The sequence below is a fragment of the Acomys russatus genome, chromosome 7 (assembly GCF_903995435.1).
Source record: "Acomys russatus chromosome 7, mAcoRus1.1, whole genome shotgun sequence".
Classification (NCBI taxonomy): domain Eukaryota; kingdom Metazoa; phylum Chordata; class Mammalia; order Rodentia; family Muridae; genus Acomys; species Acomys russatus.
Window position 1 is genome coordinate 53,847,260 of NC_067143.1, and position 23,746 is coordinate 53,871,005.

Sequence of the window (23,746 nt, forward strand, 5' to 3'; positions counted from 1 at the left end):
GATTCTGGTGGGTTCTTCCGCTCAGCCCTGGCCAAGCGCTTCCGGGTCGCCGCCGCCTGCCGGCTCTTGGCGCGGTAAGTGCGCAAACGAGACTGTTGCTGTTTCTTTGCTCGTTCTTTCTTCCTGCTTCCAGAGAAACCCAGTTCCTTTGGCTCGCCTCTCCAGCAGCTCACCTCTCGCTCCTTTAATCTTAAAGACATCTGCTCATTGGCCGCTTCCTTGAGTTTAAGCCCCACCCACACGCAAGTTCCGTCATTCATTGGTTTCACTTCCTGTCACCTAGTAGTTCTTTCAGTTAATTGGCTTCAGCCTGGCCGCGCGCATTTTGCGATTAGCATCCCTATAAGGTCAAAGTCCTGACGGAGACCCGCCCCTGCCTCCTTCCTGTTGGTCAAGCTCATAGTCATTATCATAATGAGCAAAGAATGGGCAGTGGTGGGTAGGATTTTAGGATCCAGAATTTGTCTGCTTTTGGGTTAAGGGTGTTCGCTGTTTACCATTCACAAGGCTCTCGGGAGCTTTGGTCTAGGGAGTGGTAACGTCTGTTTCTGCGTGGGTCAATATAAGTTAGTCCAAAGCTAGAGTCGGGTGTGGTGGCTGGTGCACGCCTTTAATCCCAGCATTCGGGAGCTGAGGCATGCGGATCTCTGTGAGTTTGGGACTAGTCTGGTGTATATAATGAGTTCCACGCCAGTCAGGGCTACATATTGAGACCCTATCTCATTTGGGGAAAAAAAGGGGCGGGGGGACATCAATTCTGGTTTTCCCGGGCTCTTCCTACAGTGCTGGGCCAGGATCCCTTATGTGTGTTCTTAACCCCAACCCAGTGTGTAAACCAAAGCCAAGCTGTATCTTGTTACTGGGTTTGTGAACTGATGGATTTTAATTCAACTTCTTGGTGACCTTGGTCAGCAGCTTCAGCCCACAAAGTTGATTTTATTTATTCCCTTACACGTTAGTTCATCATTCATTCTTCCATTTATTTGTTTATCAATTTATCCATGCCTCCTAGAGTATCTTACCCTTGGTCATGTGTAGTGCTGTTTGACTGGTTGTGAGAGAGGTGGTTCATGTTCAAAACATTTTTGCACTGATTGGATGACATGAATCAAAAGAGCAAAAAATAAGGTGTGAGTGTGTGTGTGTGTAAAGAGGATTTAGATTTAACTAGATCTCTATTAGTTCTGTACTTTATCACAGTACCACGTTCCATCTCTGGCTCCCAGTCTCTTCTCTCGATGAGCAGCATACAACTTTATCCATTATTTTATTTTGTTGTCAGAATAACCTTGAGGATGATTTAATTGTAATTATCCCTGTTCTTACAGATGAGGAAACTGAGGCCCAGAGAGGTTAAGTGTATTGGCCAAAGTCAAACAGCTAGTAAGTGATGGAGCCAGGACTCAAGCTCAGGTCTGTCTGATTTCGAGGGGGAAGGGCAGATTCTCTGCTACCTCCCTCTCCCCCCCCACCCCCCCACCCCAAATCAAATCACAACTGCATCAAAACAAAGCAAAACATATTCACTTGACCCTTCCCCTCAGCTTAGGAGCCATGTCCACCTTGTTCCCTTCACTCTTCCCTCGTGTGACTGAGACACTGTGGTTTAATCTGGACCGACCCTGTGTGGAGGAGACAGAGCTGCAGCAGCAGGAGCAGCAGCATCAGGCCTGGGTGAGTGAGGACCTAGCACAGCATGAAGATGCAGCATCTGGGGCATGAGCAGGACAGGAGACCTGCTTAGAAGAGGCATTTTTCTCTGAGTTGGGAGTAGTCCAGTTGGGTACTTGAGGGATAAAGCTCTCACTTTGTGGTAGCCTAACTTGCTAAAAGAACACAGGACTTCAGGCTAGATTAGGTAGATGTCAAGCTTCTGACAGCCTATGTTCTAGAAGTCACAGGACTTAACCTCCCCCACACCCCCACCCACACAGCCCTTGCTGTCCTGGAACTCTTTGTAGACCAGGCTGTCCTCGAACTAACAGATATCTGCCAGCCTCTGCCTCCCAAGTGCTGGGATTAAAGGCCAGGATTTAATTTTTTGTTTTGTTTTTCAAGAAAGGGTTTCTTTGTGTAGCTTTGGCTGTCCTGAACTTGGTCTGTAGACCAGGCTGTCCTTGAACTCACAGTGATCTGCCTGCCTCTGCCTCCCAAGTGCTGCAATTAAAGGCATGCGCCACCATGCCCAGCTTAATTTTAACTTTTAATAAGGACAAGATGCCATATTCTAGGTTAAGTGTCTCATTTCACCCTCACTATAATTATATGAAAAAACTGACGCCAAAAGACTTTACATATGTCCATCAAATTTATAAGGAACCGATGATAGGAGAAAGGGGAACTGAATCTTCCTGAGAACTGGGGGGAAGAAGCTGTTTCAACATTTTGGGGGTTTTTTAAGGGGTAGAGTAAGTAGTCCCATGCCCCTGATCTGCTTTGCTTGGGCCTTGGCCCTGCTTTTCCCTATACTCCTTTGCCCACAGCTCCAAAGCATCGCAGAGAAAGACAACAACCTGGTACCTATTGGCAAGCCTGCCTCAGAGGTGAGTGGCTCCTGGGGGCGGGGCCTATGTGACGCACAGTAGACCAAGGCTTTAACTTAATGCCCTTGCTTCTGGCTCAGAACAGCTGTGGTTTTCAGCTTGGGTAGACAGCAAAGGTGGGAACCTGTGGGCTATGCATTGGGCTTAGTGCTAAGGCCATTCAGGTAATGCAGCAGCCTGCCAGACTCAAGGTGGGCAGGGCTGGGAAGGAGGAGGCTCCAGGTAGGCCAGTGCTTCACCTGGTCCAGGAGCTCTGAGGCCTACAGACTGTCTTTTGTCCCACTAGCACTACGATGACGAGGAAGAAGAGGATGACGAAGACGATGAGGACAGTGAAGAGGACTCAGAAGACGATGAGGACATGCAGGACATGGATGAGATGAATGACTATAACGAGTCAGCTGATGATGGAGAGGTCAATGAGGTAGGCGGGGTGTAGGGGAGTGCCTTCGTTCCCAGGATCCTGCCCCTGAGCTAATTGACGGCCCAGGGATACAGTAACCCTGGCTCTACCCAGGGGCAGGATCTGGGCTGAGGCTGGCTGAGGCCCCTCCCCACCCACACCCAGCCTCCTCTTCAGGTGGACATGGAAGGCAACGAACAGGATCAGGACCAGTGGATGATCTAGGTAGACAAGCCAAGGTGGCCTCAGGGTGATTCCAGGCCACCCCAACCTATTTTGCATCCACAGCCTCAGCCCCTCAACCTGAAGAACCAGCTTGTGGCTGTAGTGCCTAAAGCTTTGCCTTAGGCACTTTCTCAGCTGCTGCCAGGACAAGGTCTTCTTGGGCCCTTGCAGGCCATCAGTCTTCCTTGAATCCCTGGAGCCTGAGCCTACCCCACCTTCCTGGCTGGTACCTCATTCCTTGGTTGCCAGGTGTGGTCCCTTTCTAACCCTCTTAATAAAGACACAGGACTGACTCTTTCCCCCAATGTCTATTCCCTATTTGTTGGTGGGACCCAGAGGAGTTCAGCATCTTCTCCTGGATATTGGGAAGGGGTCAGGTGAGGGATCTCAAGCAAACCTAACGGGTCATGTGGGCTAGGATGGAGCCCAGGCCTCTGTGCTTGATAATTCCTGTGGCCTCGCTTGCACCCAGAAGCTCCTACAGGGCTCATTGCCTGCAGCTCCTCTGATCCTATCTAAAAGCTGAGTCTCATAGCTGGGAGGCTCTGGGTTCTGCCAGCCAGGTGTCTGCTTTTTGTTTCATTTATCTTATATATATAGGTGTTTTGTCTGTCTGTATGCATATCACACGTGAGCCTGTGCCATGTGAGTGCTGGGAACAGAACCCAGGTCCTTTAGATAGGGAGCAGCAGACAGTGCTTTGAACTGTTGAGCCATGTCTCCAGCCCCTTCAGCCATCTGTGTTAGGCTAAGAGAACAGACTGAATCTTTTTTTTTTTTTTGGTTTTTCGAGACAGGGTTTCTCTGTGTAGCCTTGGCCATCCTGGACTCACTTTGTAGACCAGGCTGGCCTCGAACTCACAGCGATCCGCCTGCCTCTGCCTCCCGAGTGCTGGGATTAAAGCCATGCGCCACCACGCCTGGCTAGAGAACAGACTGAATCTTAAAGGACGGAAAGACTCACATGAAGCAGCAATCAGTAACACCTAAGTTGAGAAACAGGCCTCTTGCTTCTAGTTCCTGATTTTCTAGGAGGGGACCTTGTGGGACCAAGAAGGCTGATAGGATTTGACACTTTGGATCAGTATGGAGCTTGGAGGGGGACAAAGTTGAGAAGAAAGCCTCCTCAGACTGAGCCTAGCATGTGTTGGATACTAAACAGAAAGGGAAAAGGGATAAAATTCTGAGGTCTGCCTGAGTGGGGTTGGGATTGTGTTAGTAAGTACCCTGGGTCCTGGACCTCAGCCAGGTCCAGTATAAGTGAGTTGGGCTATGCCATCCTTGATGGCAGGGAAGTCTGGGAGGCTGGTGTGGTGGAGGCGGCAGCGATAGCGACCACAGCTCTTGGTGTATTGTAGGAAGCGGGGTGCACCAGGAAAAAGCACGTGGTCAGCCAATACAGTGGCACCATGTGGGAGCAGAGCGTGGGCCTCCAGTAGCTGCAGATCCCTTAAGTAATACCGAGGTCTGTGTGCCAGGAGCACCAGGTCTGCCCGATTCAGCTGGTGCTGAGCTCTTAGGCGTGGGATTACTTCCTCTGAGCTGCCTGCAATGAGCTCCACCTGTGGGGAAAGGCGTAGCTGAGGGTGAGGATCAAGACTGCTTTCCCACTCCAGCCCCCAACAAGCTCTGGCTGATTTAATGCCAGTTACTAGTCTAGGCCCTCACAGGTGTCTCACATTTTCTCTGGCCTCAGAAACCCAGTAGTTAGCACCAGAACTGTAGTTTCCATTATGTGCCCATGATGAAGCTGAGACTCAGAGGATGTGTGTTTCACCTAAGGTCCCACAACAAACCAAAGAGTATGATTTAAACTCAGATTTGCTGGGCTATGGAGAGCTTCCTCTTAGCTGCTGTTTGTACTCCAGCAGGAAGTAAGTGCAAATGATTCGGGATGGGGGTGGGGGGCTACATGCCCCCCAGGATGCCAGCTGCCTGAGTGGAGCTGCTTCCTCGGGAGGGAGTCCCTCACAAGAGAGGCCTGGTCAGAGCAGTTCCTGGGGCAGTCGAGAAATCAGCTTTGGGGAGATGGAGAGGCTGACCATTTGCTCATCGAAGCCAGCGAGCCGGATGAGTTTCTCAGCCACTGCTGCTGTACGTGGGTCCCGCTCCACAGTGAGAAGGCGACTCCCAGGGGGCAAGGCACGGGCAATAAACAGGGTAGAGTATCCGCAGTGTGTGCCCAGCTCCAGCACACAAGCAGGGGCCTTCTCTTCCACCAGCCGCATCAGGATCTGACCTGTGGGCATGATGGTTGTTATAGAGGACATTCAAAACAGAATCAAACATGCTGCGCTTTCTTTGTGTTGTATTTATATATGAGGCTGACTTTGCCCTTTCCCACCCCTGTCTCCATCCACCTGGCCAACTTGAAACAAGCCTTCTAGACTCAGTTCAGACGTTCCTTCCTCCAGGAGGGCGTAGGCAAAAGCATCCACCCTACCCTCCAGCTTCCTGAGACATTTGAGTTTCACACTTGAACTACTGTGCTCCATTACTGCTGGCTGTCCTTTTGATTTTGGAGTTGGATACATCTCTTAATGCTTTGAAGTACTTGTGCTGTCTTGGCAGATAGCTATTCTGAATTGGATGTGGGAGCCTCTTTGGTAGGGAAGAAAGGCTAGAACAGACCCTGAGTTATGCTATCCCCCTGTGTTATGCTCTCTTTGAGGCCAGCATTTGTGACTGGTTCACCCTCTGTGATCTCTGCCTCCTCCCTTAGCACCTGGCACAAAAGAGTGGCAATAAATGTTTGCTGGATAATTGAATAACTTGGTTGAGACTCCTCATTTCTAAAAAAAAAAAAAAAAAAAGGAAGTCATAAATACAATCACGAAGCTACCTAATTTACCCAGTTAAGCAGTGGCTGAAGGCTAGGGAAAGGGACACTGACCTTTAACAGGGCCCATGTGGCTCAGGTACTCGCAGCAGCTGCTCCAGTGGTCTAGGGTGGTGAGGATGTGACTAGGGTCTCCAGGCAGGCCATGGGTGAGCACATAGCTGAAGGCCCGCTCCTCAATTCGCAGTCCTGACAGGCTATCCCGGAAGCTTCTCAGCAGGACTGTACGCACCAGCAGTCGGAAATGGTGTCGGTATCTCACCAGTAGTGTCACCACGAGTGGCAGGAATGCCAGTGCAATGGCAGGGGACATTGTCCCTACCTGGGTCCTAGGATAGAGGGGGGCTGGGAGGGAAACCTACATGTGCCATTTGCCTGTCATTTGTGCAGCTTTTATCAGTTGCAATGACCACGCCTATACAAGCCACGGCCAAGAGGCTGTTTTGCCAGAGACACGGCAGAACTGGGATTTGAATCCAGTCTGTGCACTTCACAACCTCGTGCCATTGTTAGCACCCAACCACAAGCTCTGTCTCTTTCTAGTCTTGGCTCCAGAGCAATTACCGCATCGTTCCCTGGCCCTAACATCACTTTTTGTCAGGACCGTTTTGTTTTGTTTTGTTTTGAGACAGGGTTTCTCTATGTAGCCTTAGCTGTCCTGGACTCGCTTTGTAGACCAGCTGGCTTCGAACTCACAACGATCCACCTGCCTCTGCTTCCCAAGTGCTGGGATTAAAGGCGTGCGCCACCACCGCCCGGCTTCCTCAGGACCTTTTTCATCAGTGACTTGAGGTGTCTTTCTCCCACCATACTCTATCTGCCTGGACTCCTCTTATCCGTTATATTGCAGCAAAAGAGAAAAGCTCTCTTGTCAACCCCCTTCACACCCTCACTGTGCTCTGCCTCAGTAAAAGGTAATTAAGACACTATACCTGGGGCTGGAGAGATTGCACAGTGGTTAAGAGCACTTGCTGCTCTTGCGGAGCACCTAGCTTCTGTTCCTAGTTCTCATATGATGGGTCTCAACCATCTATCATCCCAGTTTTGGAAGATCCAACCCCTCTTCTGACTTCCAGGGGCTCACACAAGTGGTGAACATGAGTGTAAGCAAAACACTTATAAAATCTTAACAGCAGCAAACAAACAAAAAACAATTGAGAGATGCTTAGTGGTTAAGGGCACTAGCTGCTCTTCCAAAGGTCCTGGGTTTGATTCTTAGCACCCACATCTGGTTGCTCACAGCTGTCTGTAACTCCAGTCCCAGGGGTCCAATGCCCTCTTCTGAGCTCCACAGGCCCTGAATGCACACGGTGCATAGATGTACATACACCCATACATATAAAATAGAATTAAATAAAATATTAAAAACAATACCATAGGCTGGGTGTGGTGGCACAGACCTTTAATCGCAGCACTCGGAAGGCAGAGGCAGGCTGATTGATGTGAGTTTGAGGCCAGCCTGGGCTACAAAGTGAGTCCAGGACAGTCAAGGTTACACAAAGAAACTTTGTTTCAAAAAAACAAAAAACAAAACAAAACAAAACAAAAAAACAAAAACAAAAAGAAAAAAAAGAAGAAGAAAAGAAAAAACCAGTACCATCCATGGTATTTTGGTGCACATTTGAAATCCCATCATGAAGAAAGCCAAGGTAGAAGGATCCCAAGTTTGAAGCCAATCTGAGCTACATTTGAGACCCTGTCTCAAAAATAAACTCACCCTCTATACCATGTTATTAGAGTGTCTTTCTACCCAGTGACTTCCTGTCTGCTCTTCCCTAGAGGTGTGGGTCCCCTTGGTTCTGCGTATTTTCTCCAGTCCTATATTTTTCTATTTGTATTCCCCTCCACCAAGAATTCTCTTTATAAGTGCAGACATGCACATACACACACCACACTTCCTCACCATTCAGCTTTCTTCTCCAGAACCACCTATAGGGAATAGCTGTCCTTCCCTCTCCCCCTGCCTGACCCCCCAGACCTGAGCTTGGTGTGATGTTTTTGCAAGACCCTTGGTTGGTGGGGAACTGTATGCTAAAACTTAAGAGTGTATGAACGAATGTGAGGCATTTGTGATGTGGCCGTGAACTGGTGTGCTTGGAAACCCACAAGGCCCTGCTTACCTGGGCTGAAGGCTCCTAGGAAAGACCAGGGTACCGGAATGGGAAGTCCCTGAGAGGAATAACCCTGCAGGAGGAGGCTGGACAAGTTCAATTATTGACGCTGAGGCTGTTGTTACCTGAGACCTGCAGTTCAGGTTACCAGACGCAGGGGACAAACTCCAGCAGCCTCATATTCTTCAGGAACCATAGAGAAACTAGGCAGAACTCTAAGGTTCTGATTTGGAGAACTAATAAAGACTGCTAGGCCTGGTGACTTCTCCAACATCTTGGGATCAGGATACTGGGCAGGACACAAGCCAAAATAGTTGAGACTTACTTACTCAGTTCGAAATCCAAGTCTTTTGTAAGTAAGCTTTAGGGCATCAGTCACAGAGAGGAGTCAGACTCTGTCCCTGTCTTCCAGTTACATTTGTTAGAAGAGATGAGCTCAGAAACACAACTGAAGACTACACTGTGACCACCAATCTAGGGATTCCATGACCAGGGCTTTAGGCTGTTCCCCGGCCTATCCAAATTCAACATTGGAGTGGCACACTGTAGACGGAAAAGTGTTTGGGTCTTGTTTATGTTTTGGTTTTTTTGAGACAGGGTTTCTTTGTGTAGCTTTTGCTGCCCTGGACTTGCTTTGTAGACCAGGCTGGCCTTGAACTCACAGAGATCTGCCTACCTCTGCCAGGACTAAAGGCATGCACCCCCATACCTGTCCCAGTTATTTTTATTTATTTTATGTGTATGTGTGTTTGGTCTGCATGTCTACTTGTGCACCATATGTATACATGCTTGCTGCTAGAGACCAGAAGAGGACATCATTTCTCCTGGGACTGGAGTTACAGACAATTGGGAAGCGCCAAGTGGATGCTAGGACTAGAACTTGGGTCCTCTGGAGGAGTAGCAGCCAGTGCTCTTAGTCACTGAGTTGCCTCTAGCCCCATTTGCTAATTTAATAAGTGAATGACAGCAGGGTGGTGGTGGCAGCTGCAGTGCACACCTTTAGCCCTAGCACTGGAGAGGCAAAGGCAGGTGAATCTCTTAAATTCAAGACTGGCCTGTCAGAGGAAGGTGGATCGCTGTGAGTTCGAGGCCAGCCTGGTCTACAAAGGGAGTCCAAGAATGCAAGGCTACACAGAGAAACCCTATCTCTGTCTCTCTCACACACACAGACTAGCCTGGCTACATAGCCAAGCCTACACAGAGAATGGTCTTGAAAAACCAAAAACCAACCGGGAGTGGTGGCACCCGCCTTTAATCCCAGCACCTGGGGAGGCAGAGGCAGGCAGATCCCTGTGAGTTGAAGCCAGCCTGGTCTACAAAGTGAGTCCAGGACAGCCAAGATAACATAGAGACCCTGTCTCAAAAAACCAAAACCAAACAAGAAAAGGGAATGACATGGGATTAAGTAGAGATGAATGTGCCCAAAACCGGATCAGAAAAGGGAAACAGGAAGAAAAGTTTGTATTGAGACTTTGCAGACTGTAACCCTGATTTGGAGGTAGGAGCGTCTGCTATCTGCCTGCGCAGACAGAATTCACCTTCATCAGGAAACTGCCATAGTAGAGCAGTGGTAGCGCACCTAGCACTCAGGAGGCAGAGGCAGGGGGATCTCTGAGTTGGGAGCCAGCCTGGTCTACAGAGTAAGTTCCAGCACAGCCAGGGCCACACAGAAACCCTGCCTCATAAATAAATAAATACATTTTTAAAAGCTGAGAGCTGGGTGTGGTGGTATGCGCCTATAATCCCAGCACTTGGGGAGGCAGAGGCGGGTGGATCTCTGAGTTCGAGGCCAGCCTGGTCTACAAAGGGAGTCCAGGACAGCAAGGCTACACAGAGAAACCGTATTTTGAAAAATGAAAAATAAATAAAAAAAAATAATAAATTGCCAAATACAGGGCTAAAATGTGCCTGCCGCAAAGCCTGACAACCTAACTTCAACTTCTAGGACCCATATAGTGGAAGCAAATAACTCCCACAAGTCGTTTTGTAACCTCCACACTCATACACGTACTCAAATAAAAATACAATTTTATTGGGTCTGGTGACATACGCCTTTAATCCTAGGAAGGCAGAAGCAAGTATCTCTATATTCAAGGTCAGCCTGGTCTACAGCGAATTCCAGGACAGCCAGACCTTGGACGGACAAAAACACACACACACACACACACAGAGCTCTGAGTGAGGCACATCTCCCTCTACTCCACGCTGCTACTCGCCCCTCGCGTGGTATTGGGGAGTTTATCTTGATGGGTCTCGGGCCCACAAAGGTGGCCTTGACACCACGTGTTCACACAACTCACACCGCTGTGGCCACTAAGGCCAGAGGACGGATAGGATTCGCGTCCAGAGACTAGAACAACAAAATCATGTGACTCGCCCCGCCTTCCTAGGATCACGTGCGCCGGGGCTCGTCACGTAGGACGCACTTTTCCATTGGGTAGCAATGGTCACGCGGCGGGGCGGGACCGGAAGCCGGGATTTGGCTGTGGTGCCCCAGCGGCTTTGGGACAGGCTAGGCTGGGGGAGGGGAGCGGGAGGCAAGCTGCGGGTCATGTGACCGGAAAGGCTCCTGACGGACGCCGTCCCTCCTCGGCGCCGCCTGAGCGCCCGGCCCGACCCCGCCATGGGGTGCTGCTACAGCAGCGAGAACGAAGACTCGGACCAGGTGCGGCCGCGGCAGACGGGGTTTGGGACTGTGGGCTACGACCGCGGGACTTGGGGCCCAGAAACAAGCCCGCAGCGTTGGGGAGTCGGACTGCAGGCTCACTAAGTACGGAGGCCTGAAGGGGACAGATTACAGAGAGGACGGCAAGCCGGGCTTCTACCCTCTTAAAGATCTTAGTCTTACTCCAGCCTGGGGTTATGCCGGCCGCCGCCTGCCTCGGCCCTCCCCTTCAACTTTCCAAGACCCTCATCCTCTCAGCTTGAATCCTCAGACTGGGTACCTGGGAAGCACTAGCTTTCCCAGATTCCTTTGCTTTCACTGCAGCTTGTATTAGTGGACTTTGCGTACCCATTGTATAGCCAGGTAGTTTGAGGCTCATAGTCTCCCGAGATAAACCAGGAAATTTATGTATGTTCGGTCACTGGTGTTGAGATGTAATGTCACCGCTGGCTTGGTGTCAGAAGGCCTCTGGAAGTTGGTGGCATTTGAGTTGGCCAGTGAAGAATTTAGTAGAGTGAAGACATCAGGACGCGGGGAAGGCGGTAGAGTTTTGCTTTAACCGATATAGCGGAAAGAGGGATTGGGACGCACACTTGGTTTATGAGTTTGGCTTGCTGTTCCCTGCCTGGTGTCCTAAGCTTCCTCTAGCTAGAGAGTGCCTCGCTGAAGAATCTGTAGCTCTTATTCCTTTCGAGAAAGCATTGGCTTGGAGAGACTTACCGTGTTTTGTTAGTTTACTTTTCCCCCTTGGTACGTTCTCCTTCTCCCCAGTCCCTGCCCTGCCTGGCCACTTTGGAGAATGGGGAGACTTTTGTAAGACTGGGTGTCAGCCCACTGGCCATACCTTTTATAGTTGCTTCAGAATCTTGAGTTCTGCTTTCTACACTCAGTAGGCACCGGGCCACAGAGAACAGTTTCACCCAGTCTCGTGGAGGATACGGTCAGAGAAGTGAGTGATGTCACTGTACTTAGGGAGCCGTTCTTTCCCCAGTTCTTTGTGTTAAGAACTGCAGTTTGCTCTGATAAGAATTCTGGTGCCCCATATTTGACCACTTCCCCTTGATACCAAGATGAGACTTGATAGCCTATGACCATATAGTGGGGGGGGGGGGGCGGCCCTCGGTCATAGACCTAGGGGAGGGGAATAGGGTGAAAGCGGGAGGGAGGAGCGGCAAAATACAAGTGATGGGGTAACAATTGAGATGTAATCGGATGACTCAAGCCTTCAATCCTAGCACTCGGGAGGCAGAGGCAGGCGAATTGCTGTGAGTTCGAGGACAGTCAAGACTACACAGAGAGACCCTGTCTCAAACAAAAAACAAACAAATAAAAAAACCCTGCCGTTCAGGAGGCAAAAGCAGGCAGATCACTGTGAGTTCGAGGCCAACCTGGGCTACTAAGTGAGCCCAGGATAGCCAAGGCTACACAGAGAAACCCTGTCTCTCTCAACAACAAAACCGCCCTGCAGTTCAGGAGAGTGGTTGTGAGCCTGGAACACATTTATTCATGACCTGAGTTTGACATGCCTTGTGGCAAGAATCCTTCACTTTCATCCTGTTCTGCTACAGGAGAGAACAGCAAAACAAAAACAAGAACCAAAAAGGAGACTGTTTCAAGTTTGTGGCCAGTCTGGCTACAGAGTGAGTTGAGGGCCACTTTTGGGGTGCATAATGAGTTTAGTCTTCAGCGGGCTTTTACATGTACTTTGACTCTTGCTGGTTGCCTGTGACATGAGAGGCAGGCAGATGGGTCTCTATGCATTGGAGGCCAGCCAGGTTTACAAAAGCAAGTCCAGGACAGCCAAGGCTAAAACAAAAAAGTAGTTTAGCCTGAAATAAAAATAATAAAAAATTTAAAGAGAATCCAGCCATAGATGGCTCAGGGGTTTAGAGTACTGGCTGCTCTTCCAGAGGACCCAGGTCCAGTTTCCAGCACCTACACAGCACCTCGCACCTGTCTGTAATGCCAATTCCAGAGGATATAAAATCCTCACACAGACATACATGTAGGCAAACACCAATATAAAATAAAATAAAACCCCACAAAACTACTCTAGCCATGGTGTTCTAATAAAAAGCTGGGCTTTATGTAATGGGAAGCTCTGAAGTAGTCTTGGGGGAGACACCATGTGTCACTGCTAAAGTAAATAGTGGAGCCTTGACTCAAGATGTATTGGCTTGGGGGCTGGAGAGATGGCTCAGCGGTTAAGAGCACTGACTGCTCTTCCAGAGGTCATGAGTTCAATTCCCAGCAACCACATGGTGGCTCACAACCATCTATAATGTGATCTGATGGCCTTTTCAGCACTGTATGCATAATAATAAATAAATATTAAAAAAAAGATGTATTGGCTTGGGAGGCAAACTCTCTCCCCCCCCCCCCCATACACTCTGTGTAGCCCTGGTTGTCCTTGAACTCACTATGTAGACCTGGTCTATGTAGACCAGGGTGGCCTACAACTCAGACACCTGCCTGCCTCTGCCTCTGAAGTGCTAGGATTAAAGGCGTATGCTACCACTGCCCAGCTGGAAGGCAAGCTTTGATGTGACAATCTTACCTCTGTACCACTCACTTTTTGGGTGTCAGGTGATGTCATTAACTTTTTTTTTAAAGGTGGGGTGGTGTCGCTATATAGCCTTGACTGGCCTGGAATTTGCTTGTAGACCAGACTGGTTTCATCTCACAGAGATCTGCTTGCCTTCCCTGAGTGCTGGGGTTAAAATTGTGCACACTACTCCTGGTGCAGTTTTTTGTTTTGTTTTGTTTTTGGGGTTGCTGGGCCTCTTCAGGGAATTAGAAAGACAAACTTGTTCTTGAACCGCTGCTGGGGGGAAAGGGGGGTGAAGGAAGATGTCAGCAATAGGGGTGGGAAAAGGATAGGTAGACAGCAATATAGGTCTCATTATGAGCCAGTTTTCCTTATAGATCCTTTTACCTTTGGCAAAAAATTTCTCTTTCTAGCCTGTTAATACTGAGGATGGAGAAAGATTGTTTGGGAACCTAGAGGTAATGGGGCAGACCACCATATCTGTTTTCTTTTGCCATAGTGAACTGGGTCAAATGGCTTGAGGATGGGCAATCTAGGCGTGAGAAGGAAGAGCAAGGTGGAAAGGCTGAGCCTTTCTTGGGTGGGGCAGACAAGGCAGGAGGAAGTGTCCCTCTGTAGGGAGAGTTGTGGACAAGGGCTCCTGAAACGGAAACTGGTGAGGACTGGGACAGACTGGGAGGAGAGTACTGAGACTGGCAGTTGGCCACTGGAAGTTGATGGCTCAGCATTGGCCAGCATTCGTCTTTTACGCACTATATTCCTTCAGAAGTGGCCTTGTCCTGAGCCTTCAGTGGCCTAAATAGACATCCAGCGGGTCTGCTTACGTAGATTGCACCTGACACAAAGCCAGCAGGGATCTGCTGTAGCTGATGGACTTGAGGCAGTGTTGAGCTTGGAAAGCAGTAGATTAGGAGGAGGGTCTGAACCAGGATGAGGGAAATACAGTTACAGAAGATGGAGTTTTAGTTTAATTGTCAATTGATTCTGGTGGTTGTGGTTGTCTGTGTAGGTTAATAGTAGCAGGGTTGCTGAACACTGAGGAGGCTGTGTTGGGGAAAGAGTTTAGTTTGGCATGTTCCTCTCAGGTTAGCATATACCAGGTACCAGGCCACAGGAAGGTGAACACCTGAGAGGATAAAGAACAGCCAGCATGGGGCTAGAGAGATGACTCAGAGGTTAAGAGCACTGTCTGCTCTTCCAAAGGTCCCAAGTTCAATTCCCAGCAACCACATGGTGGCTCACAACCATCTGTAATAAGATCCAGTGCCTTCTTGTGGCGGGCAGGAGAACATGGCAGGCAGAACACTGTATAAACAACAACAAACAAACAAAAAAAAGGACACAGCACATACCTGTAATTCAGCCCTGGGGGAGGGGAGGGAGAGAACTGGCCAGCTGGGTTATTTAGTACCAGAGCAGCCTGGGGAATAAAGAAAGACTTGTCCTGTGTGCCTGTGTGTGTTATATTCGTGTGGTAGCTTTACAAATATCCTGGAGACAAAGAAGAAAAGAGTGGACATTGGTGGCTGTGGGCTTGGAGTTTCTACACGAAGATAATGTGAGGAATGGCAAAATACAGTGGGCCTACTTCCTCTTAGGCCTCACCAGGCCTTACAGTGTTGGAGGCAGACGCCTTTGCTGTGGTGTACTTTAGCCACAGAACTGAAAGGATGCTCTTGGGCTTCTGACTTGTGCTGATTTTGCCTCTAGGCCCTTATCTTGGTATTTTCCCACTTGTCTGACTTCCAGCCTGTTTCCAATAGTGCTTGTCCAGCAGGTGTTTGATCAGGTCCCGAGGCTCAAGTCTGTCCCTGAGTGCTGGCTTTGTTCCTCCTGGAATGCTGTTCAGGGTCTCCAGCTTCACCCTAGACCCTGAGCTTGAGGCCAGGCAGAGAGTGAGTGAGCACTGACTTTGTATCCATTTGGACACTTTGGGTCATCTTTATAAAAATACTTTTAGTATTTAAAGGTCAGAGCTGGTCTGAGGAGAGAACCTGAGAGATAGATGAAAGGAAGGTAAACTTACGGTCCTAGGGCTGACTTTTCTCTGCTGGCCCCTCCTAGGATCGGGAGGAGAGGAAGCTGTTGCTGGACCCCAGCACCCCTACCAAAGCCCTCAATGGAGCCGAGCCCAACTACCATAGCCTACCTTCAGCTCGCACAGATGAGCAGGCCCTGCTTTCCTCCATCCTTGCCAAGACAGCTAGGTGAGTGTCACAGGACCAGGATGGGGCAGAGGCCGCCAAGTTTGGAACATAGGGCATGGGACAAGGTCACTAGAGTTCTGCCCTGTTACAGTGAGCGGGCGGGAGTACAAGTGTCAGAGAGCCTTGGAATTGACACCTAGCACTTGTTCTGGTCTGTGCGTCTCTGAAGCACCTGTCATATTTTTTCTGTCTCGTCTCTTCAAAGCAACATCATCGATGTGTCTGCTGCAGACTCCCAGGGCATGGAGCAGCATGAGTACATGGACCGGGCAAGGCAGTACAGGTAAGCACAGGGCCGAATCCTAGATATTCCTTCCCAGCTTTGGAGTCTGGTCCACTGTCCAGGCTCTTCATTTGGGTGCAACCCAGAAGACTGACTACAGATCACTTAGGTGCGTCGGGCATTCAGGTCAGCCCTGTTTGCACAGTATGTTTGGTCAAGGTGACCAGGTTAAAGGAGTACAGTCAGAGTGAGTACAGTCAGAGGAGTACAGTACAGTGTGATGGGCTGTACCCTGTCACCTTGGTCCCCTGGCCTGAGGGGTAAGGCTTGCCTGGGCAGGGCAGGGCAGGGCAAGCTTTGTCCTAATTGTCTTTCCCTGTCTCTTCCCTCTTGGCCAGTACACGCTTGGCTGTGCTTAGCAGCAGTCTGACCCATTGGAAGAAGCTGCCACCGCTGCCGTCTCTCACCAGCCAGCCCCACCAGGTGCTGGCCAGCGAGCCTATTCCTTTCTCTGACTTGCAGCAGGTGAGCACTGCTGGCCTGTCCCACAGGAGGGAGGGAGCCTGGCATGTCCTGAGCCCTTCGTTTATATTGCCTTCTTAGTTCCTCCCCATACCCTTCATTCTCCCAGCACCTGCCCTTGCTTCTGTCCTCCCTCCTACTTCCTTCCAGAGAGAAAACCCAGGACTTGGTGCATGCTAGGCAAGTGCTCTACCAGTAAGCTAACCTAACCCTTGGTTTTTGAGAGGAGGCTGTTTTTCTAAGATTTATTTTTATTATGTATACAATGTTCTGCCTGCATGTGTGCCTGGGCACCAGATCTCATTACAGATGCTTGTGAGCCACCATGTGGTTGCTGGGAATTGAACTCAGGGTCCCTGGAAGAGCAGCCAGTGCTCTTAACCTCTGAGTCATCTCTCCACCCTGAAGGAGTCACTGTTACAGCAGAGGCTGGTGTTGAACTTGTGACCCTTCTGAGGGGTGGGATTATAGGCAAAGGCAAGCACCACCACACCCAGCTCTTTGTGGCTTTCAGTCCTTCGTCATTCCTTCTTTCCTTTATTGCCATCCCATCACCCACCTTCCCAGTTCTCTCCCTCATATGTCTGTTCTATTCCTCCTTGGCCTCTGTCTCAGGTCTCCAGGATAGCTGCTTATGCCTACAGTGCACTTTCTCAGATCCGTGTGGACGCGAAAGAAGAGCTGGTTGTACAGTTTGGGATCCCATGAAGAGAGGGGTCCTGGGACAGCTCTTCCTCGTCTTCATCCCTTCTCCACCTCACCTCTTCTGGCCCCCAGCCTCACTGTGGCTTTCTACAGTACCTAACCTGCTATTAATCACGGAGAAGAATGTGGAGGAAAAGAATAAGGCTAGAAGCCGGAGCGAGTGAGGACTGAGCAAGGGAAGGGAGAGCCCATTGCCATCGGCCTTCAAGCTCTGGCTAGAGTGAGGTTGGGGCCAAGAGGACGGGGCCTGGCAGATCTTCAGTCATTGGGAAAGTGCAGATACCACTGTAGGGGTGAACACTGGGAGACCTAGGCGATCCCCCGCCCAGCCTTTCTCTTGGCCTCCGGTTCACTCCTGTCCCCAGTCCCTGACTTGGTGCTCAGAGGCACCTTGTTAGGGATGATGACCAGGGTCTAGATGAGCTTGAGGCTGAAGTGAGTTTGTATCTCTAGCACCCTGGGTTTTTACATGTTTGGTCTTTTTGTTTTTGTTTGTCACCCCTCGATAAAGGAAATATATTCATTTGTGTTGTTGTTTCAACCCACTGTGTCCTGCTCACCACTCCACTATTTACTTTTTGGCTCTTCAAGTTGGCAGGCAGTGAGATGCAGAGGGCTGTCTTCAACAGCCAGAAAGAGGAATCCAGGAGGTAAAAGTTCAGGGTTCCCAGGTCTTAGCTGACAGTGTGGGATAACCCCAGGTAGCATGATTTACAATTGCCCCTAGGTGTGGGAGGAGACCTACTCAGCAGATCATTCTTTTCAGAAAATTATTTTCTCTCCTAGTAAGACAGCATCTCATTATGTAGCCCTGGCTGTCCTGGAACTATGTAGACCAGGGTAGCCTTGAACTCACAGAGATCTGCCTGCCTCTGCTTCCCAAGGGATTAAAGGCATATGCAACCACTGCTCTGGTTAGGAAATGAGATCTTAACGAGAATCAAGCTGAGAGTAGAGCTACTCTGCTCTGATAGAAATAGATCACAGCTGTTCTCTGTGCCTACTCTAAAGGCTGAAGGCAGCTCCACACCCCCTTGGCACTTTATGAAGATTTCTCGTGAGGCTTAGTCCTATAATGCCAACATTTAGGATGCTCAGGCAAGAGGATTGCTACAAGTTCAAGGCCAGCCTGAGCTACAGAATTAGAATCTCTTGGGAAAAAAATTAGCCGGGTATGGTGGTGCACACCTTTAATCCCAGTACTAGGAAGGCAGAGGCAGGTGGGTCTCTGTGAGTTCAAGGCTAGCCTGGTTTACAAATAGAGTCTAGGACAGCCAGGGCTGTTACACAGAGAAAACCCTGTCTTGAAAAACCTTAAAAAGAGCCGGGCGTGGTGGCCCACGCCCTTAATCCCAGCACTCGGGAGGCAGAGGCAGGCGGATCGCTGTGAGTTCAAGGCCAGCCTGGTCTACAAAGTGAGTCCAGGATGGCCAAGGCTGCACAGAGAAACCCTGTCTCGAAAAACCAAAAAAAAAAAAAAGTTGTTGGAAATTGCTGATCAGCTCTATTCCCATGGTATCCCATGAAGACTAAAGAGTACAAAGGGGTCCCAGAGAGGATACAAGTTTCCTGTATGGTAAAACCAGGCTCCTGGGTCTTAGGCCAGCGGGCTGGTACCTCCACTGTCAAGTTTTACTGGTAGTTGCTGGGCGAGGAGGGCATCTTTACAAGGTACAGGTGACTTTTAATCTGCTGAACAGCTTAAATCATTTATTGTCAAATCAAGCAGATCATCCTCAGGGCATTAGATGTGCTGGGGTCCTGCGAGTCTCAGAGTACATCCTGCTTGACCCTGGCCTTCTTGGGCTTGATGTTCATGCGTTTCCAGACTTCGGCTGTGGTGCGGTCTGCCTTGGTGACTCCACTGAAGTCAAACGTGGTGACACGGGGCAGGTTGCACAGCACATACTGCCTGTGGGAAGACTTGGGCTGGGGGCTAGCCCCTGCACTAGAACTCCCTCCCCTCCCCAGTTGCTGCTGCCGCCTCTGTGATAGCGAGGAATGGGGAGGGCGGCTTTGACTGTGATTGGGAGACTAGGTTCATTCTGAGCGCAAGAGCGTGCTAAGAGTATGCCACTTCCTCTGTGGCCCACTGGTGCCAGAAAAATGGCCTTGAACTTCTTGTTTCCTCTCCCCTTGTTACTTAGGGAAGCTCATTTGGACCCCAGCTCCAGGTACTTACCTGTACCCCTTTTCTTCCTCTATGGGGTTCCCATGGAGGGTCAGGCTCCGGAGACGTGGGAGGGCAGATAGCTTGTTCACCTCTCCTAGGCGATGGATACTGTTGCCGTGAAGGTAGAGGACACTCAGGTTGAAGAATGTTGTTAGGACCTGTTAAGGCAGAGATCAAAGGACTCTGGGTCTCTGCTCACAGTGGACTATTTAGCAGAGAAAGAAAAGATTGGAGAACAACTTGGCCCCCTCTCCAGTCCTCACAGCCATTCAATAGGACTCTAAGATGCTTTTATTTTATTTTATTTTTTAGTTTTTCTAGACAGGGTTTCTCTGTGTAGCCTTGGCTGTCCTGAACTCACTTTGTAGACCAGGCTGGCCTCGAACTCACAACGATCCACCTGCTTCTGCCTCCCAAGTGCTGGGATTAAAGACGTGTGCCACCACCGCCCAGCTCTAATATGCTTTTGATAACTTTTAAAATTACTGGTTTTTTTTAGCTAGACATGGTGCTGTATTACAGAGGGAGTTCCAGGGAAGCCAGGACTACACAAAGAACTCTGATTTGAAAAACAAAACAAAACAAAAAAGTGTGTGTGTGTGTATGTATAGGTATATATATATGTATATGTATGTATGTATACATGCATGTATATATACATATACATACACATAATTTTTACGGGTATTTTACCTGTATGTATGTATGTAAGTAAGCCACATGCATGTCTAGAAGCCGTTGAACCCCCTATAACTGGAGTTAACAGTTGTGAGCGACCATGTGTAAAGTGGGAATTGGAGGGGCAGCTAGTGCTCTTAACTGCTGAGCCATCTCTATAGCCCTTATTTTATTTCATGTGTATTAGTGTCTGCCTGCATGTATGTCTGTGCCCGCATAAGAGCCTGTTGCCTGTGAAAGTCAGAAGAGGGCATCAGGTCCTCTGGACCTGGAGTTATATGGATGGTTGTGAACCTCCATGTATGTGCTGGGAACTGAACCTGGGTCTTCCTCTACAAGAACAACAAATGCTCTAAGCCATTTCTCTAGCCCCATCACTCAATTATTCATAGATGTGTTTTCATTCATATATACGTACGTGTGTGTGTGTGTGTGTGTGTGTGTATTCATATGAGTAAATTAACCTTTAAGTTCCTTTTAGGGAGAAAACCTCAAAATAGAGCTGGCACCCGTCCAGTTATCCATTTGACTGGTTGGTTAGGTGAGAGCTTTCCTGCTTCTCTTTGAGTTTTATTTGCCCTTTAAGGCCTTTCCAACTGTGATGACCTAAGATTCCATGTGCAGGGGAATATCAGCACAGTACATAGGCTTTGAAGATCCCAGTTGAGTTCATATCGTTGTATATCCCTTCCAATAGGGATCCTTTTTCTTCTTTGTTTGCTTCTTTTCCTATCTTCTCCCCCCCCCCCCCCCCCCGCCTTTTTTTTCAAGACGACGTTTCTCTGTGTAACAGCCCTGGATGTTTTGGACTCATTTTGTAGACCAGGCTGGCCTTGAATTCACAGAAATCCACCTGCCTCTGTTACTCAAGTGCTGGGATTAAAGGTGTGCTCCACCACACCAGGCCCTTCCCCTTTCTTACATAGTCGAGGCTAGCCTCAACCTCACTATGTAGTTGGGGATGACTCATATTCCTACCTCTACCTTCCAAATGCTAGAATCAGATGCAAGTACCAACATACTTTTTGTTGTTTTTTTCTTTTTTCGTTTTTCAAAACAGGGTTTCTCTGTGTAGCCTTGGCTATCCTAGACTCACTTTGTAGACCAGGCTGGCCTAGAACCCATAGAGATCCACCTGCCTCTGCCTCCTCGATTGCTGGGATTAAAAGAGTGTGTCACCATGCCCGGCCTTATACATTTTTTTTAAAAAAGGTTTTTTATTTATTATATATACAGTGCTCTGTCTGCATATATACCTGCAGGGCAGAAGAGGACATTAGATCACATTATAGATGGTTGCTCGGACTTGAACTCAGGACCTCTAAAAAGCAGCCGGTGCTCTTAACCTCTGAGCCATCTCTCCAGCCCCAGCCAAACTGTTTTTAAAACTTATATTTCACAGAAAGTAATTGGTGGTGTTTGCTGTCCCCTCTTCCTCAGTAGAGCTCAGCACAAGACTGTTAAGTGCCTAAAGATGACTGCTATGTTTTTTCTTTAGCCACTGACAGGCAAGTTGGTTCTCATACATTTCATTTCATCCTTACAAAACTGTGATAGTTATGGCATCTTATCCCCATTTAAAGGAAGGCTGACGCTTTAAGAAACTGTAGCTTGTGAGACTCGGGAGGCAAAGGCGGGTGGATCTCTGTAAAGGCCAGCTTTGTCTATATAATGAGTACTTAGACCAACCAAGGATACATAGTGAGACCCTGTCTCCAAAAAACAACAAGGTATGTACCTTGCTGACAGTCACATAATAAGGGGGAAACTCAAATTTGTGCCTATATCTATGTGTCTCTACAACTATGCCCCATGAACTGCACCATACTGCTTCTCCTTCCTTGATGAGGGAGTAGAAAGACTGAACTGACATACTGGCTTCAAGCTCCCCTTTGACTAGATGTCCAGGGCTAGGAACTCACAGGGTCAATGGAAGTCAGGTCATTGAAGGAGAGGTCAATCCAGGCCAGGTTCTCTGGGTGCTGTAGAAGCTGTGACACCACCTGGGTGAAGTCTTTGAGATCATTGAGGACATTGTTGTTGAGCCACAGGGACTGGGTCAGTGATTTTCCTGACTTTGAGTGCTTCACGGGTCGTAGACCTGTCCTTGGCTCCTCGCTTACCAGATCTATGATGACAAAGTAAGACTTGTTTATTTGTATGAGTATTTTTCCTGTTATGTTTGTATGAGTGTACATGCCTGGTGTCTGCAGAACTCAGAAGAGTGTGTGAGGTCCCCTAGAAGTGGGGTTAGGGGTGGTTGTGAGCCATAGTGTAGGTACTAGAGTTTGAGCCTGGTACTCTGTAGGAGTAACACGTGCTCTAAACCTTCACGCCATCACTTCAGCACAAGGCTTGGGTTTATCTTTGTTTTTCTGCCTTTAGGGAGGGAGAAGGAAGAGCTTTAAAAAAAAAAAAATGAGCATACAAGTGCTACTTTGAGGGTTTGGCAGGGACCCAGCACTAGAGTCTACTGAGACCTTCCCTGTCTCAAGCTCCAAAGATCAGAGTAAGTTTAGAGTAGACCAAAGCATTTTAGGTCAGATGGCCTTCTCATGTCCGTTGCATTATTGGGCTCTTTGTATACCACTCCTGTGAGTGAAGCAGACCCTTTCCCATTTTACAGGCAAAGAAAGTAGGAACCAGTTGTTGGAGTAAGCGAAGATAATAAGTATCACAAAATGCAGAATCCTATTCCAGTATAGCTTACAGAATTCACTTCAGTGGAACACATCCTTTCCTTCATTAATGACAAGCTATGTAGATACACAATAGTAAACAATGAGAGAGAATGTATAGGCTCTGGATAAGCAATAGGGTAGGGACGAAGCTGATGTGTGTATTGGAGGAATTTCTGTGGGCAGGATGGAAACAAACTGGCAGTGAGTTAATGTCATAGGCCACAGTTGTTTCAGCAAGGAAGAGGCCTTGGTGCACTGAGCGCACAGGGAAGGTGAGGCCTGAGCTGGGCTGGGTGGACTAGGAGGCGTCAGCCAGCCAAAGAGGGGAGAAGAGTGAGAACAACATGAACAAAAGGCACAGGAAGAGAGCAGAATGGGGACACATGTCCGCCCACACCAAGCACATGGGCACAAGTAGAGAAAAGCAGAGCCAGTCCTTAGTCCTAAATGCTAGACTAAGATCCCAGGCTTTGTCCTGTAAGTAATGGGAAGTCACTGCAGTGCTTAAAACAGACAATTCGGCTTTTCACTTGAAAGATGGTTTTGAAGTTTCTATGTAGACAGGATTTAAAAGGTAGATAGCATTCAAGGATCACATCTGCTCTTGTTAGCACAAGACAAAAAAGAAAGAAAAGTTGAATGAATAATCTGAACAGACAGATGCAGGAGAAAATGGTTTTGTTTATTTGTTTTGTTTTTTGAGACAGGGTTTCTTTGTGTAGCCTCGGCTGTCCTGGACTCACTTTGTAGACCAGGCTGGCCTCAAACTCACAGAGATCCACCCACCTCTGTTTCTCTGAGTACTTGAATTACAGATGTGCACCACCGTGCCTGGCTGGTTTTATTTATTTTTAATGAAAATGTTATGTGTATGGGTGTTTTGCCTACATGTATGTGCGCCATGCTTTGTAAGGCTAGAAGAGGTCATCAGATCCCCGAGAACTAGAGTTCCAGATGGCTGTGAGCCATGTGAGTGCTGGGACTCCTACCAGCTTCTTTGGGAGAGCAGCCAGAGTTCTGACTTAGCCAGTGCTAGGTCATCCCTCAAGCTCCTGCGAGGATAGTTTAAAGGTGTTGAGAGAGTCTGCAGAATACAGAGGAGGATGTTCCAGGAAAGACAGGATTCAACACTGTCTTTCCTGGCACCTCAGAAGTAGCTGGTAACTGTGTAAATGCTTGAGGACCGAAGCTAAATTGGAGTGAAAATGAATAGGATGTCCAAG

General features: G+C 48.7%; 3 protein-coding genes across 7 annotated transcripts in view; 2 read left to right on the forward strand and 1 right to left on the reverse strand.

The window, feature by feature from the left end:
• On the forward strand, window positions 1-3,674 carry Anapc15 (anaphase promoting complex subunit 15). 5 transcript variants are annotated; one of them, XM_051149101.1, is made up of 6 exons: window positions 1-74; window positions 1,329-1,413; window positions 1,545-1,674; window positions 2,484-2,543; window positions 2,830-2,967; window positions 3,124-3,674. In XM_051149101.1, exons 2-6 carry the CDS (start codon window positions 1,391-1,393, stop codon window positions 3,169-3,171), a joined length of 399 nt encoding a protein of 132 aa, XP_051005058.1. In that variant the 5' UTR covers window positions 1-74; window positions 1,329-1,390; the 3' UTR covers window positions 3,172-3,674. The 5 variants fall into 5 exon arrangements, with proteins under 5 accessions (XP_051005058.1, XP_051005059.1, XP_051005057.1 ...); XM_051149102.1 differs by lacking the exon at window positions 1-74 and adding an exon at window positions 338-435; XM_051149100.1 differs by lacking the exon at window positions 1-74 and adding an exon at window positions 507-649.
• Window positions 3,675-4,204: 530 nt separating this feature from the next.
• Window positions 4,205-23,746, reverse strand: part of LOC127191793 (uncharacterized) — a 38,620-nt gene continuing 19,078 nt past the window's right edge. The window contains 5 exon segments of the mRNA XM_051149111.1: window positions 4,205-4,733; window positions 5,214-5,358; window positions 5,360-5,410; window positions 19,174-19,322; window positions 21,765-21,970. Of these exon segments, the coding sequence (XP_051005068.1) occupies window positions 4,413-4,733; window positions 5,214-5,358; window positions 5,360-5,410; window positions 19,174-19,322; window positions 21,765-21,970 (872 nt within the window). The 3' untranslated portion in view covers window positions 4,205-4,412.
• Window positions 10,619-17,532, forward strand: Lamtor1 (late endosomal/lysosomal adaptor, MAPK and MTOR activator 1). Its single transcript, XM_051149099.1, has 5 exons — window positions 10,619-10,786; window positions 15,399-15,541; window positions 15,747-15,824; window positions 16,163-16,289; window positions 16,902-17,532. Exons 1-5 carry the CDS (start codon window positions 10,745-10,747, stop codon window positions 16,992-16,994), a joined length of 483 nt encoding a protein of 160 aa, XP_051005056.1. The 5' UTR covers window positions 10,619-10,744; the 3' UTR covers window positions 16,995-17,532.

Coding starts and splice junctions, on each gene's coding strand:
- Anapc15 (XM_051149101.1), top strand. CDS start 1,391: ATGGAGCCAGGACTCAAGCTCAG. Junction 1,414..1,544: donor GAGCCAGGACTCAAGCTCAG/GTCTGTCTGATT, acceptor CCTTCCCCTCAG/CTTAGGAGCCATGTCCACCT. Junction 2,968..3,123: donor ATGATGGAGAGGTCAATGAG/GTAGGCGGGGTG, acceptor CCTCCTCTTCAG/GTGGACATGGAAGGCAACGA.
- Lamtor1 (XM_051149099.1), top strand. CDS start 10,745: ATGGGGTGCTGCTACAGCAGCGAGAACGAAGACTCGGACCAG. Junction 10,787..15,398: donor AGAACGAAGACTCGGACCAG/GTGCGGCCGCGG, acceptor GGCCCCTCCTAG/GATCGGGAGGAGAGGAAGCT. Junction 15,542..15,746: donor ATCCTTGCCAAGACAGCTAG/GTGAGTGTCACA, acceptor GTCTCTTCAAAG/CAACATCATCGATGTGTCTG.